Source organism: Equus caballus, chromosome 2, assembly GCF_041296265.1.
Source record: "Equus caballus isolate H_3958 breed thoroughbred chromosome 2, TB-T2T, whole genome shotgun sequence".
In the NCBI taxonomy this organism is placed as follows: Eukaryota; Metazoa; Chordata; class Mammalia; order Perissodactyla; family Equidae; genus Equus; species Equus caballus.
In genome coordinates this window covers 11189740-11206559 of record NC_091685.1, presented here as the reverse complement: position 1 = coordinate 11206559, position 16820 = coordinate 11189740, and the positions used below count along the sequence as shown (strand labels likewise).

The following is a 16820-nucleotide window of genomic DNA, read 5'->3' as shown; positions in this document are numbered from 1 at the left end:
TATTACTGCAAGAGAATGAAATGTTCCACCTAATTCAAACATTTTTTGAACACTATCACTTTTGACCATTCCATGATTTTGGAATATACCAACATTTTTTCCTTTGTGCCACTCCAACTAGAAAGGTGTTCTGGTCAGCATGTGGGACTCAAAATGGGCCCTTTCTTGCTATTCCAGGGACCCTCTGAAAAGAAAATTCCCTCTTTTTCTTCTCCTCTTTTGAAGAGGCATTTTTAGAAGATAAGACTTGAATTTGAATGCACCTTAGCAAACATTTTTGTCTCTAGAAACCTAACAGGAACTAGGGTGGAGTCAGTGGGAAAGGAAGCCAGAAGTAAACTGCTTAGACTTTTAAGCAGAGAGTGCTTACATTGTCTGACCTAGCTCAGCAGACAATGGATAAAGAAAGTGGATGAGGATTCAGGGAAGCAGCCCTGCTGAGGAACAGAAAGCATGCGATTTGGCGTATATTTCGTAAAAACTAAGAGTGGTGATAGGAAGCTGGAGAGGATACTACTCCAGCTACGTGAGAAAACACCCTCAAGTGGCTGACAATCTGGTAAGCAAGAATACTACAGATGATGACCACCTAAAACCTAGACAAAATACAAAGGCAAAATGATATAGAGGATAATTTCTCCTTATATTTTCAAATCACAAAATACAAGCCAATTTTAACATAATTTTTGCCACTAATTTTTCTTGGGGTGGTGGATATAAGTCTTTGAAAGAAAACCATATTCAGCAAAAATTAACAACTTCATTTTTCACCTTATTTATCTAGCCACCACAGATCTCTGGCATGTAAAATGGCTCATAATTCTTTCATATTATGTAGATACCATGAAAATATACTACTGTGACCAATATTTAAAATAGTGGATTAATAGATCTTTTACTTACCCATATTTATAGGTACCTTGAACTTGAGAAATATTCAGACTACTGCTCAAGTTTCTCGCCAGAGCTGTTGGAATAATGGGGATGGGCTTCACAGGTGTGCATTTAAAGGTATTTGCTAGAGTTACTGCTGCCCAGTGCAAGTCAAAATCCACACTGTCCAGACTCTCCCTGGAAGTGACGTGAGCTCTGAGGGAGAGCAGTTTACCACAATCCAAGGAATCTTTGCTACACACATGGTGCTCCAGAGCCTGAGGAATCAATATCACACAATTATTTTAAAACTCTGAAATCTGTCCATATCTCTAAAGGTTTTGTTTCATACTGGTGCACAGACACACATAAATCTTGCACTAACAAAATTAAACAATTTCTGACTTGCAACATTTCAATTCTCTCATTTCTTCCATGTGACCAAAAAGTTACATGAATAATTATGTCAAAGCAAGTCATATATACTGTATCAAGCTCCATCACATATTTCCAACTTAGATGTCCCTGCAGCATTTCAAATTCTTATTGGAGAATGTCACTTCCAATAAATATTTATTACATGGGAAAAAAAATGGATGTAAATTAACTCTGACTCAGTCTCAGAGAATCTGAAGTCCACTTCTCTTTGATCCTTTTATTATCCCAAATTGTCGAGTTGCTTCTTCCTCTGTAGCTACTCATGCCCACTGTGTCCTTTCCAGTCTCAGAGCCACCAATCTACCACAGGCTAATACATCCCTGTCTAATACACATCTGACAACTACAGTCGCCTAACTACTCTCTCTGACTTCAGTCAGGCTGCCCCACCAGGTTAACTATTCCTGATTTAACAGTATTTCCTCTTTTCAGAAACTTTCAATGACTCTACGTGGCCCATATGACAATGTTCAAATTCCTTAGCCTGGCAGATAAGATTCTTTATAATCTGGCCAAACTAATACTTCAGTCTGATTGCCCACAAATCCAGCAAAAATCTACACCCTTAATGTCACCCTGAGTACATCTTGCACTTTGCTACCTTGGTCACACTGCTTCCTCTTCTGCAATGCTACCCATATTACCTACCTAGGATTTCTGACTCAGAAACCATATTTAATTGCATTTTAGGTCAATATTCATTCAATCAGAAATTATTATGAATACTTATTAAATATGAGTTTACTAAAATACTACATGGTACACATAGTTTGATTCTTGTGTTGAACTAAGAATAATCAAGTTATCAACAAATCTCACCTTAAAAGCTGAACTGAAGTCATCTGAACTGTGAACTATTATTTCTCTTGAAGAAAGTCCTTGAGTATGAATTTTACATGGAATCACAAAGTCCCCAGGAAGAGAAGCAGTAGGAGTTCTTTCTAAGCATTCAGGTACTTCTCGACCAGGATCAAAACGATCTACTGTCAACGTTACACTTTCTTCATCTGAAGAACAAAATTAGCAGTTATGCTATAGTATTGCCAATGAAAAATGTGAAATCCCAAGCAAGTCTATATTACAGTAAAGCATTTTGTTCATGCTAACAGTACATTAAATTCTTATTTTAAAAAATGATTTACATATCTATGCTTGCACCTAACCAGACTGTGAAGTCTGTGATGGGAAGTGTCAAGTTTTACACATCTTCATAACCTTGGTATACAGCAAAGAAAATTAGCACAAAGTACATTATAATAATCGGCTGAACCAGAAAACATAAATTCTATCATAGTCATAAAAATTTTTTTTAAGTATATTACCTTCATCTACTGTGAGAGAACCAAGTAAAAAACATGGCAAGTTTTTTTTATTCTGCTTAGCATGACGACAAGCAAGTCGGATGGCCTTTTCGGTTACCACAAGCTTTGGATTTCTGAAAAGTAACAGAAGTCTTTTGTGAACGTGGTGGATCTGACATCCTTAAAAACCCTTCTGGTATAAATTGCTGCCTAAAGTATAACACACATCTTTTAAAATGTACAGAAAGATCAGAGCTGGGAAATCTTAGGGTCAAAGGCAGGAAGTAAAGGAGGGCTGCCTGGAAACCAGAACTGCAATAAACAGACACTGAAGTTATAATTGTTCTCCAGGCATTTGCTTAATTGTATGAACCAGAACAGGAATCAAGAAACTATGAGGCAAGCCTCCTGTTTTTGTAAATAAAGTTTGAAATAGTCACGTCCATTTGCTTACATATTGTCTAAGGACTTCAGATACTGGGATTACTGAATATGGAATATAAATATGATTAAATTGTTTAAAGATATATAACAGGGACTCCAAAATATGAGTAAAGAAGAAGATACTATCAAAAAAGATCAGGCACGGGCCAGCCCCGTGGCCGAGTGGTTAAGTTCACACGCTCCACTTGGGTGGCCCAGGGTTTCGCTGGTTCAGATCCTGGGCACCGACATGGCACTGCTCATCAAGCCATGCTGAGGCGGCATCCCATATGTCATAACTAGAAGGACCCACAACTAAAAATATGCAACTATGTACTGTGGGCTTTGGGGAGAAAAAGGAAAAAAAATAAAACTTTGAAACAAAAAAAAGACCAGGCAAATTTGAAAAAGAACCACAAAGAACTTGTAGAAATAAAAATATAATCAATTAAAAACTCAATGGATTATATAATCACATGGGGATAGGTATATCAATGTTTATTATTATTCTATAAACTGTGCATATATAATACATATTATAAACTATCTCTCATATATACCATAAACTTCCACATTTAAAAAACCTAAATGAACAAGTTAGAACACAACTAAGCACAGCTAGAGAAAATTAGTAGAGTTGAAGAGCAAAGAAATTATTCAAAATGTAACACAGAAAGATAACAATAGAAAATATAGAAGATAGGTTAAGAGACAGAGAAAAGAATGAGTAAGTCTAACAAACATTTAGTTGAACTTCTACAACACTCTGTTTTTGTCAATGATAACCATCCATCCTTCTCTGCCAACTGGTTTAGAACTTAAATACTTTTTGACTTGCATATTTCCTTTACTTCCTATATTTAGTCCATCATCAAATACTATAAACTGTTTCTTCAAAATACCTTGTTTCATTCTTTCCCTTTGATTTCAATACCGCTACATTGCTCTAAGCCTTTGTGATAGCTACCATTTATTGAATTCTTCCTACATTCCAGGCACTGTGCCAAATGCTGCTTTACAGAGTCTTTCTCATTTAATCCTTACAAGAGTACTATGAAACAAGTATCATTATCCACATGTTTTAAATAAGAAAATTGATCCTTGGCTACTTTACTGAGGTCATGTAAATAAGAAGTGGTAGAATCAGGATTTGACCCTCCAGGCAGGCAGTCTGACTCTAGTTATAGCACCTTAAACCACAATGGCATAAATCTGTGGTGCTTAGGTTATAGAAAACCTTCTCAGAGCTAGGCTGACTGTAGGCTCTCCCTACTATGATCCATCCTTCTTAGAAGGATGCTTTTAACAAGTAACTGCTTTTAACAAGTAAATCCCTCGTATACGAAATCTCAATGAATCTCTATTTTCTATTACTTTAAGCCTAAGCTATGTCTTTCTTTCAAGATTGCAGTCCTAACCATAATATTTTATATTCAATATGGTCTTCCACTCAAAATCAGTTCAATCTTCTCAACAAAGACATCATGCTGAAGCATGATGAAAAAGCCTTTCAGTTTTTATTGTATTTTATCTCTTTTGAATTCCTATAATACTTAAAACATTAGATTTGCAGAATATTTTAACTGTGAAATTAAGATTATTTCTCAAAACCATGAGGAACACATTTAAGATCAAGCGGAAGGGATATTTTGTCTGAGGGGAGCTTCAGAATGGGAAAGTAAAAAAAAAAAAAAAAAAAAAGGAATTAGTCATGGTAATTGACTTTGCCTTACACATCCTTTTGAATCCTGTTTACAGTGGTTTGATTTGAAAAGAGAAACATACCTGTAGTAATTGAGATGTAAGTAGATGAAATCTCCAACTGGCATTGGGTTCCAAAGTGCACATTTTGATGGAGGAAAGTAGAAAGGTACCATTCTGCTTGAAGGAAACCTTAAAAAAATTTTTTTTAAATCAAAGCACAGTGAAAAGCAAACAGAAGAAATTTTGTAAGAAGCAGTTCAACTTCAAATGATGGGACTTTTCAGATTACTTTTGTAATTTCAGAAGAGTTGAAAAATATTTTTAAAACGTAAAAAAGAAAAGAAAAACTACTTCCAACTCTACTAGCAAGGGAATAAGCACTCAAAATTTAGGTATGGCTTTTTTCTATCCTTTTTTTCCTTTGCATACATAAATTTATACACATGCAAGCTTTCAAAAAAGAACTGAGAATCCTATAGAATCCTCTTTAAATAACAGAAAAACAAGCATAAACTATGAATTTACATTTAAATTTAAAATCTGTCCTTCTGAACTAATTTCTAGATAATACCTAACAAAATTACTTAATAAAATAACAATGAAATAATTAAAAGCACAAAAACTTCTCTGACAGTGAGCTACCTGTAACAGTGCATTTGTATGGTAGTAGACTATTAAATACTAGTTGAACTGAAAGAATACTATACCATGCACTAAGAATACCTTGTCCTAGATTACTTTCATGTATCATCTGATGTAGCTTCTCAACTAAAATACTAGCCCCGGTTTACTGATCACCTACTATATACCAGGCATCCTACGGGGCACTTTTTGTCGTTAGTGCCGTCAAGTCGATTCCAGCTCCTGGTGATCCTGCGTACAGCAGAGCAGAACCCCGCCTGGTCTTTTTGCGCCATCCTCTCACCTTCTGGCACTGTTATCAGACAAGGCTCTGCTGCTACTCAAAGGGTTTTCGTGGCCAATTTTTTTGGAAATAGGTGGCCAGGTCCTTCTTCCTAGACTGTCTAGTTTGGAAGTTCCACTGAAACCTGTCCACCATGGGTGACCCTGCTTATATTTGAAATACCTGTGTCATAGCTTTCAGCATGACAGCAACACAGTCGCCACAGTATGACAACTGACAGATGGGTGGTGTGGCTCCCTGACTGAGAAATGAACGCAAGCTGCAGCAATGAGAGCACCGAATCTGAACCATTAGTCCACTAAGGCTAGCTACTGGGCACTTTACATACACCGTATTTCTCACTAAAACTGTTCCAGAAACACTTTGTCATCCACTTTATAGATAACAAACTATAACTTTCTTAACTTCATACAACAATTAAGTAGCAGAACTGGGATTTGAATCTAAGTGTGGCTGATTTCAAAAGCTTATAACTTCTAGAAGTTGAATGAGATAGTGCTTTGGAGCTGGGGTTCAAATTCTGGCTCAACCACATTCCTAGCAGTATGCTTTCAAATCTTTGTCTAATTTGAGCTCATAATATCTATTATAAAGATTTTTAATCTCTCCCTTTTTTTTTTTTGAGGAAGATTTGCCCCGAGCCAACATCTGCTGCCAATCACCCTCTTTTTGCTGAGGAAGACTGGCCCTGAGGTAACATCCATGCCCATCTTCCTCTACTTTATATATGGGACGCCTACCAGAGCATGGCTTGCCAAGTGGTGCCATGTTCGCACCCGGGATCTGAACCAGCGAACCCCAGGCCGCTGAAGCAGAATGTGCGAACTTAACCACTGCACCACCGGGCTGGCCCCTCTCCCTTTTTTGAAATGAGTACATAATCTGAGATTAAGAAATTTGTTCAAGATCACAAAGCAAGTGACAAACTGTCAGTTTATCTATGTCTTATTAGACACAGATCTAATCACTTATTTATCACTTACCAGTTAGTGAGAGGCAGTATGATGTTGGGGTTAAAAGCAGAAAGTCTGGAAATCAACTGCTTAGGTCTGAAACCTGGCTTCAGAATTTGCTAGCTGTGTGACCCTGATCAAGTTATTTAATGTCTCTGTGCCTCAGCTTCCTCACCTGTTAAACAGGATAATATCAGTATCTCCAGGTAGAGTTATATTGAATATCAAATGAGTCAATAAATGTAAACTGCTTAGAAAAATTTCTGGCTTACTCTAAGTTTTCAACGGTAGCTATTTCTCTTTGCTCTCAGTAGTAAACAGTATCTTTAAAGTCCAACCTACACTATTTCAAATTCACTTCCTTGCAATATAGAGTACAAGTCAAATTAGGTTTAAATTCTAGCTACACCACTTACCAACTATATAACTTTGGGCTGGTTAATCTCTCTAGCCTGCAGTTTCCTCATTTAAACAAAACAAAAAAGAGGATAATAATAGTATCACCTCAAAGCTTTGTTGTAAGGATTAAAAAGGAATAATGCATGCAAAGTGCTCAATATAGCACCTGGCACATAGCAAGACTTCAATAAATGCTATTATTAGTCTTTTTCCTCATCTAAAGTATACAGATAGACTCTGGAGGCAGGGGAGCCACAAACGCCCTGAAATTGGGTACAAAATTTTGCAGGTATGTATATAAGTGTTTTTTCTTGGGAATGCGATTCATGGATATCAGATGTTCAAAGGAGTCTGTAACCCCAAAATAATTCAGAACTGCTGCCCTAAAGCCCACAGATTACTGAAAACCAGAGGTCACTAAATGAGTAAAAAAAACCTAGAGTTGAATATACCAGAAATAATCAGTTTAAATCACACGAGTATATTATTTCACCTAGAATGTAACGAATGAATTTGACTCAATAACAAAAAAGAAAACATATTATGCAACAAGTCCTTCCAAAGAACAGAAGCTGAAAAATTTTTAAAAAGTAAGATGTGGCAGGGGCTGGCCCCGTGGCCGAGTGGTTAAGTTTGCGTGCTCCGCTGCAGGCGGCCCAGTGTTTCGTTGGTTCGAATCCTGGGCGCGGACATGGCACTGCTCATTAAACCACGCTGAGGCAGCATCCCACATGCCACAACTAGAAGGACACACAACAAAGAATATACAACTATGTACTGGGGGGCTTTGGGGAGAAAAAGGAAAAAATAAAATCTTTAAAAAAATAAAAAATAAAAAAAATAAAAATAAAAAAATAAAAAAATAAAAAATAAATAAAAAGTAAGATGTGGCAGAAGGAGAGAACAGAAAGACCAAAATTTAGTGAAAAGAATATGACAGCCTCTTTGGGTCACGTTTCCCATTGTCTTCATCAAGAACATCTGGCACTGGGGCTGGCCCCGTGGCCGAGTGGTTAAGTTCGCGCGCTCCGCTGCAGGCGGCCCAGTGTTTCGTCAGTTCGAATCCTGGGCGTGGACATGGCACTGCTCATCAGACCACGCTGAGGCAGCGTCCCACATGCCACAACTAGAAGAACCCACAACGAAGAATACACAAGTATGTACTGGGGGGCTTTGGGCAGAAAAAGGAAAAAATAAAATCTTTAAAAAAAAAGAAAAAAAAAAGAACATCTGGCACAAAGAAAAACAATACAGAGAATAAAGGTAATTCATAGATCCAATTGCAGTTCAGAAAAAAAAAATTCATGTCAGCATTAGTTATTCTTCCCCTCGGGGAAAAAGAACAATACATGATCCAAAGAGCCCAATAACATAAGCCAATTTACCTGGTCCCCATAGTCATGACAGACTGAGATAATTAGGAGACAGGTGGCAAGCTCCTCCTTCCTACTCCACCTCAGTGGGAAAAGGCTGGGAGACATTTGAGGAAACTTGGTATATCCAATGTGAAATTTTTCCCATCAAGGAATTAGGGTTTAGAAGAGGGAAAGAACTCAACTGCTTTCTCACCTGTCTAGGATGTAAGTAAATATGTATCTGGTTTTTAGCCTCAAGAGTTCAGGTACTATTTCCCATCAATAAAAAGATCTGACATAAGGGACTGATGAGACTAACATTTACTGAGTATCAACCATGTACCAGACCCCTTAGTTTAGCAATTTTATTTAATCCTTCACAATAATCTTCTGTTAGATAGAGATTACTATCCTCAACTTACAGATAAGGAAACTGAGGCTTTTAGAAGTTAATTAACTTGATGAAGGTCACCCACCTAATAAATAGTAGAGGTGGGATATGCGTCCAGATTCTTCTGATTCTAAAGATCTTTTTTCTTCTATTTCAACCTACCCTCCCAAGTTATGTGAGCAGCTGTGAAAAAAAACATTTTGTAAAAATATATCTATACCTGGTATTCATCTGGGGCCCTGCAAGAGGATACGTAGGCTCCATGATCGTTGCTGAATGATTTATTCAATTTCAAATGCTGAGTAACCTAAAGAAGTAAAGAGTGATATTACCAATGAGTGATAAAAACAAGAACATGATTTAACCACATATTAACAAAATTATAGGCAAAATTAGGTTACTTATATGAAGCATCTTCATCTACAGATTAAGATAAAATGGTTGTGGATTCTGATCATTTTCATATTTTGTAGTCATTCAACCTATAAATTAATGTTAATATTTATTCTAGGCAGAAAAACCTACCAATATCTCTATTCATTAAGGAAAGCACAGATTCTGTCTCAAGATTCTTGTATCAACTTAGTGAGCTGGGTAGGACAGGTAGTATTTAATATATTTGATTTGGATCAAAAGCCTCATAATATTCAGAAAACCACGAAGCAGCAGACAGGAACAATTTGGGCTAGATATTTATTGGGTCTATAATGAAGTCAATGAATCTTCAATCTCGTGGAGATGGAACACAAATCTTTCATCCCCACAAACTAACTTGTATCAGCGCAAAATCAGTGGCCTTTTTTTGGCTCCACCTACCCTCTCTGGGTACTCTCATCCACTCCCATTGCTTCCACACCCATCTGTATACAGCAAACTTTCAGCTTCCACCTCTCTTCTGAGTTTCAAACTCATATTTCTAATTGCTCATTGGACATCTCCACCTAAATATTATCACGGCAAAATGCAGACCTCATAGTCCTTCCTTTACAGTTCAGTATTTCCTATATTCTTTTCTTAGCCCTGTCCATTCTATTTCAATTCTAGCAAAAAGGAAGTGTCTGAAGCAAAGTGAGGAAGGAAAGAGTTACTAATGCAGGTGCAGAAGTCACTCAGAAGAGATTTTCTAGATAGAGTCAGAGGCTGACAATATTTACAAGAACAAAATCCTATTGAAAGTGCCCTTGTAAGGCTGACTACAAAGTCCCTCTTGGAGATACGTGGACTTCATGCAGCTTCTATGGAATGCAAGTTTTAAATTCTAAAGCCCTTCTATGTGACTTAGTTGTCATGGATAACAGTATTCAAAATTGATATCTGTAACTCGAGGAAGTATAAAAGTGCCATTTTTCTCCATTAAACATAAGTCTTAAAACTCCACATTTGCCTCCTCTTCTTTTATACATTAGGGAAAAGATAAGGTTGATCTCTTTCCCATTTTAAAACAATACACATGAGATAATTTATTCCGACAGTATCACACAAGCAATTAAAGCTAGTGAAACTAAAACCACAGACACCTATCCCCAGCCAAACATAGTCTCAGATAATGGCATCATGATTTATCAAATGGAAACCATCAAGTCATCCTTACTTCTCCTTCCGCCCTCCTCCTCCATATAAATTCTGTCTTCCCATCTCCGCTACTTTAGTTCCTGACTTCATCAACCACATTTACTGAGAAGTTCCCCCCACGGCGCTGCTGGAAGGGCATTTCTATGCAAATCTGATCAAATTATTCTCCTGCTTAAAAAGCTCCTCTTTAAAAACAGAATAAAGGACCTTCACAATCTGGCCCCAACCTATTATTCCAAACTTGTCCCTCATCCACTCACCCTACATCCCAATCAACCTGAACAACTCGCAGCTCCCGAGTGTGGGTGTCTCGGCACAGGGTGTCTGCCTGACTTGGAAGGCCCTAGTGATCCCCCCGACCACCACCTCTCACGACCCAACTCGAACCTCACTTCCTCATGAATCTATCTCCCAGACACCACGGGGACGTTACTGCCGCCTGTGTTCACACACACGGCATTTTCACACTTCCCTGTTTAGCATTACTTCCAGCAGATCCCCAGCATTGACTGATCCCTTACTACGGAGCTGCGTGAGCTAGAAAACGAGAGGGAAGAAGATAGAGCAAATAGGGCTTTAATCCCTAAAAAATTCTCACAGTAGAAACAACTTCAAACGGCACGTTCCCGACCGCAAACCTCTCTCACACACCTAAGGACAAACGATGGCTAAGGACTTCGCGGTCCGCCTATTTCAGTCCTCCCACTAGCTCCCGTTCATGGCGTCGGCCCAGGCTTCAGGAGGGCCCACCCACCACCGGGCCCTGAGTGTCGCACCGGCCAGCCCCCGCCCCGCGGCCGCCCCTCAGGCGAACCCGGCGCACAAAGCCACACTCACTGCAGCCTCTGCCGAGCCGGAGTCTGTTTGTTGGGCCGGAACAGACGTCGGCTCCAAGGAGCGCCTCCGCCGACCCCGCCCCGCCTCCGGGACGTTGGGGTCGCGGGAAGCGAGGCGCCAAACACAAGCCGTGAAACCGAACCCCGCGCCGCGTCCGCTGACTGGTCGGTATCCCGACCCGTCACGGAGCAGGGGCGGTGCCGGAGGCGTCACGCACGGTCGCCGTGACGTGATGGTGCGCCAGCCAATCAGCGCTCCCCACTGGTCCCGCGCTCGACCAATCCCAAGCCTCCTTGGAGAACTGAGGGCGCCACCGGAGCTCCGGTATCAGGATCCGGAGGATTTAAACACTTAGTGTTCGTCAACGGTTAAGTTCCGGAGTGGGGCGGGCCTTGCGCGCACGCAGTGAAAAGCCCAGCCGGGCGGCCGGGAGGACGTCAGAGGCGGCCGGAAGCGCTCGCTTCCGTGGTCGTTGCTCGGCGACTAGAAGCGGACTAAATTTGAAAGGACAAAAGAGGGGAAGTTAGATTTCTTCCGGTTTCTTTCCTAAGAAGCATCCCCTCCTCTCAATAACATAAATTAAAAAAAAAAAAAAGAAAACACTTCCTGTTGAGCAGAAAAGAACTTGACAAATTTATAAACCGTTTGTGCTTACTCTGCAGCTGATTGGCAAGTTCTTTCTGTAGGGAGATCCAAGTGACAAACCTCAATGGCTGCCATGGGTTACATTTAGTGCAGAGGCCCTGGGGTGTAAGCTTCCTCACATCTTCGAGCAAGGAGGTGAGTTTGTGCCGAGCAGAGTGAGTGAGAAGAATATTTAGAGTTTAAAGTGAAGGAGATGTTGGTAGACCACATAGGACCTTGTACGCCATGGTAAAGACTCGGCTGAACTCTTGAGTTAGAGAGCTATTGGGAGGTTTTTAATTGGGGACTGACTAGATATAATTTTAGGTTTTAAAAGGATCGCTGTGGTTGTTACATTGAAAATAAACTATAGGGGGCAAGGGCAGAAGCAAGGATACCGGTTAGAAGGCTGCTACTATAACCTAGGGGAGAGATTAATGGCGGCTTGAACCAGAATGGTACAATGGAGGTGGTGAGAGGTTGTTGGATTCTGAATATATTCTGAAGGTAGAATCAACAGGATTTGACTACAGATAAAATTTATGATATAGAAAAAAGGAACCCTGCGTGGGCCCCTCATGATTTATGGTTTTCTTTAGAACTGCTTTAAGATATCTGAAAGAGATACATAAGATGATGTGAATTAGACAAAAAGTAAGGGGAGAGCGTAACACATAACTCCCCACTCCTTAGGTGTGGGTTAGGCGTAGTGATGTCCCTCGAAAGTGTACAATATGGAAAGGAGGAGGAGAAAGAGTAACTTTACAGTGGAGAAACCTGACCAATGTTACTTCAGCCGGGTGACCTAGGCCAACATTGAGTCATAAGTCATGTTGACAGTATGTACACTTGAAATGCTGTGATGAAAATGGCACTTTACCTCTGTGGTCTTCCTTTCAGTAACTTATAACCCCAGTTTTACCCTGAGAAAAACATCAGACAAATTCCAATAGAGGGCAATCCGATAAAATACCTGACCAGTACTCCTCAAAACTGTCAAGGTTATCAAAAACAAGGAAAGTTTGAGAAACTAGCCAAGAGGAGCCTAAAGAGATATAACAAATAAATGTATTGTGGTATCATGGAGGGGATCATGGACCCAAAAAAAATGACACTAGGTTAAAAACAAAGAAAATCTAAATAAACTGTGGACTTTAATTGATAATAATGTACCAATATTGGTTTGTTAATTGTAACAAATGTACCATACTAAATATAAGATGTTAATAATAGGAGAAACTAAGTGTGGGGTATGTGGGAACTCTGTACTGTGTTCTCAATTTTTCTGTAAATATATTTCTAAAAAATAAAGTCTGTTACAAAGAAAAAAGGAAGGGGCAAGAGAAGAGTTGAAATATGCCAATTTTTTGAACAACAATAAAGTAAAATGGCTTCTTTTTTGCTTAATAATAACTCAAATACAAAAAAAAGGCTTCAATTAAACATTGAATGAAGAGAAAAATAATCTTATACATCTATTCCCTATAATCTATTCCCTAGATATTAAAAAAATTTTTGAATTATGGTATAAGGTAACAAGCACTGGCTTTGGGGATCTGGCCCCAATTCTGCCAATTAATCTGTCTAAGATTGATTTTCCTCTTTTGCATATTGTATATTAACATCAAAAAGAGTTAATGCATAATGAAGGTGAAAGTTAATTAGAAGGCTGCCCATATGTTATTATTAGTACAGGTGTACTGACAATTGACAGTGTTAATAAATGAGCAACACATTGCCATGCATTCATAGAGATTAAGGGAACTGATCTGTTAAATTAGAAAGAGAATGAGCTTAGTGAAATAAAATCTATAAATGCTATGCCAAGGACCTACTACACAGTAAGCTTTGTGCTAGATGGTATGGGGACTTGGAAGGACGTGACAAGCATAGAACAAGGAAGGCACAATTTTATAGTTGGGGTAATAAGAGATAATTATCCAAAGCAAATACGAATTATTGTTAGATTGCAGGCAAGTTTAAATAGACTGAATATATACCATGCTATTCTTTGATCCCTGTTTAAATATATTTATGTCATTTCAGGACACTGTGGAATTGCCATGGCTGTTGGCCTCTACAGAGAAAAGCTACCAGTCTTATTTTCTTATTTTTCAAATTTGCAAGAGCTTTAATTTGCTTCACAGAGAACCATTTCCAGTGTGCCATACTTTAAAAAAATGTATGAATTTGTTGCACAAACAATGCTACAACAAGAAAAATATTGTAAAGGGAAAAATTCATCCAAAATTCTACAGCCTAACATGTCAATTGTTTTCATTTTTCCTTGTGCCCTTTCACTCCCTGTCCACATGACATGGTCTTTATGATTAGACCTGGTAAATGTTCAGTGTTATAAACCCTGCTGTGCCTGCTAATAGGCTGGCTGTGGGAATTAAAGAGCTATTGTTATCACCAGGAACAGGGAAGTTGGAATCAGTTATCAGTTCTGTTATTTATTTACTAAATTTCTCCAAACACCCAACTTTCCCTTTCTCTATTTATACTCCTGAGCTAAGCTGGACTACTGCTTTTTAAAAACAACTACAGCTTCACTTTTAAGGAACATATTTTTAAGGGGCATTGCCAGTCTGTCAGTTTATGCAAAATTCCTTTGAGATGAACCTCTTGGGAGAGGTAACAACAATGTGTGTCATCACGTTGATTTACTTTATTTTTTTGAAGCTTGGCTTGTTTGGAATGAAGACAAGAATGATCAAATAACAAACACTGGTAAATTCTCTGAAAGTATTTGCTAATCTGAGTTAATGCACCATCATCCTGATTTGCATTCAAGAAAACCATAGGTATAACCAACCTACCTACACTTGCAAAGTTAATAAGCAAAGACACTCTAAGACCTGCCAAAGACAATCTCCTTTCTCAGGTTAGCCTGCCATTCTACAGTGTGGACCTGACTGAGCTTGACTGACAAAGTCACTCCTGGAAGCGTAGGTTTATTGTCTGTTGCCAGATTTGGCACATCAGCTTCTTAAAGGCCATGTTTCCTTTAACTAATGCTCTCAGAATCTTTGATAAAAGGTCCTTTGCTAAAGTGTTATGGCAATAACCATGCAAATCTGAATAGCAGGAATCTTCATTTTAGAAACTCCATCAAGCATCAGGTTATGTAATGAGCTTAGCATCCCTCTAGGAAATAAATCACAATATAATAGATGGCTATGAAGGTCTGAATGCAAAGCATATGGCCTGCCACCCACCCACCTATGCCATCCACATGCTGTGTCTTTGTTCCATCATCCAGACTGATCCTAGTAACAAGTTCCTAGCTAAGTACACTCAAGGGAGGTATCTCTGACAGGGAAATAGCTGCCAGACCATTGAAGATACAAGTTGAGTGGCAGAAACAAAGTCATATAGTCTAAATCTTCCAAGAACCTTAAGAGAGTGAATTATGTTGTAACAGTGATACACCATGCTGCTCAAAGAGGAATCAGACCTAGTCCCTTCCTTCAGGGAGCTCTAAATCTAGTGTGGATTCACAGTACACCACAGTGCTACAACAGACATAAACAAGACCTTACCCCTTCCGGTAAGGGGGAAGGATGTAGAAGCATAAAAGAGGGACACCTAACCCTGTCTTGGAAATAGGGAGCTTCCTAGAGAAGGTAAAATCTGGATTGAATACTGAAAAATGAATAGCACATAGCCAACAAAGAGGCTCGGTCAAGAAAGTGAAAAAGAAAGTATGGGAACAGGAAATTCCTTTCAAATTGACCTTTGAAAGGTCAATTATGATAAACAGGACAGATAAATGATGACAAGACTCTATTTCTTAAGCCCTTAGAAAGTGCACGAGAACATAGCTATAGGCTGGGAATAGTATCCATGTGCTGAATATATGCCCAAAAGACCTACTGTGCTTGATGATAAATAAACACATACAGGTAGAAGTGGATTTTGAGGATAGCTCTTACTATATAGCTTTCTGAGATCAGTCTTCTCATCTGTGATAGAACCCACTTTAAAGGGATTTTGTGAGCATGGAACTTTTTTTTTTTTTTGAGGAAGATTAGCCCTGAGCTAACATCTGCTGCCAATCCTCCTCTTTTTGCTGAGGAAGATGGGCCCTGAGCTGCCAGACCATTGAAGATACAAGTCAATGTCAGCCATGTCAGCCCCCAGGATCCAAACTGGCAAACCCTGGGCTGCCGAAGCAGAACGTGCAAACTTAACTGCTACACCACCAGCCAGCCCCAGCATGGAACTTTTTATCACATAAGGAGGTCAGTACCGTATAGAAAGAATGCAGATTTTGAAGCCATAAACACTGAGTTTGAATTTGACTTTGCTATCTACTGCCTATGTGCGCTTGAACAAAGTACTTCCACTTCCTGGCTCTGTTTCTCCATCTGTGAAATGACAGTACTAACTTCACAGCATTATAAAGATTTTGTGAGGCGAGGCTGATGTTTAGCTAACACATACAAGTTGGTATATAGCTATTCCCCTGAGCACTTTGAATGCCCTCTACCCCTCTCCTGGGACACTGAGGACCTCCCTGTGATCCAGCAATTAGAGGACTGATGTCCAGCATAGCAAATCTTGGCACAGAAATCTCTAGAGATATTCTGATTGTACTGATTATTAAGAAATTTGAATATTATCCAAAAAATAAGTAATGTAAGTGAAATGCTTGGCTTATAGTGGATATTCAATAGATATTGATCAATTTTATTTAATTTATGGATTCAATCTATGGTTTTAGATAGGGAATGGCTGTCTACTGGGTGACATCTATTTATTCAATATATACTTACTGTGGCATTGAAGGTCTGGTTGTCTGCATCTAGGTGGAACTCATTGCCTCTCTGCCACCTCCAAGGAGTAGGAACACTGATAGGAGGCTAAGATGAAATGAAGTCTTTGGGAACAAATCAGGACCAAGGTGCTAAGAGATCGATTTTTCACCATGGACAAGCAGAGGGGTTAAATGTTCAAGCATCAGAGTAGCATGGTGTCTTTTATGAATCCTAGCTTCCTTGGCTTGGCTTCATGCCACTG

General features: G+C 39.1%; 1 protein-coding gene and 1 long non-coding RNA gene across 9 annotated transcripts in view; one reads left to right on the top strand and one right to left on the bottom strand.

Moving 5' to 3' along the window:
* STIL (STIL centriolar assembly protein) overlaps positions 1–11707 on the bottom strand; it is a 54538-nt gene extending 42831 nt beyond the window's left edge. For 2 of the 8 annotated variants that reach the window (XM_023630357.2, XM_070248101.1), the window contains exons 1-7: positions 11172–11373; positions 8983–9069; positions 6648–6792; positions 4821–4928; positions 2634–2746; positions 2131–2318; positions 904–1151 (exon numbers count right to left, since the gene is read on the bottom strand). In XM_023630357.2, coding sequence (XP_023486125.2) covers positions 904–1151; positions 2131–2318; positions 2634–2746; positions 4821–4912 — 641 coding nt within the window. In that variant the 5' untranslated portion in view covers positions 4913–4928; positions 6648–6792; positions 8983–9069; positions 11172–11373. Of the gene's footprint in view, positions 1–903; positions 1152–2130; positions 2319–2633; positions 2747–4820; positions 4929–6647; positions 6793–8982; positions 9070–11171 lie in introns of all 8 variants that reach the window. The other 6 variants (XM_070248104.1, XM_070248109.1, XM_014737533.3 and 3 more) reach the window with 4 other exon arrangements.
* LOC111770852 (uncharacterized) lies at positions 11546–14231 on the top strand. The gene is made up of 2 exons (XR_002804289.2): positions 11546–11951; positions 13842–14231. It is a non-coding gene; the product is annotated as an uncharacterized lncRNA (long non-coding RNA).
* Positions 14232–16820: the final 2589 nt, after the last annotated feature.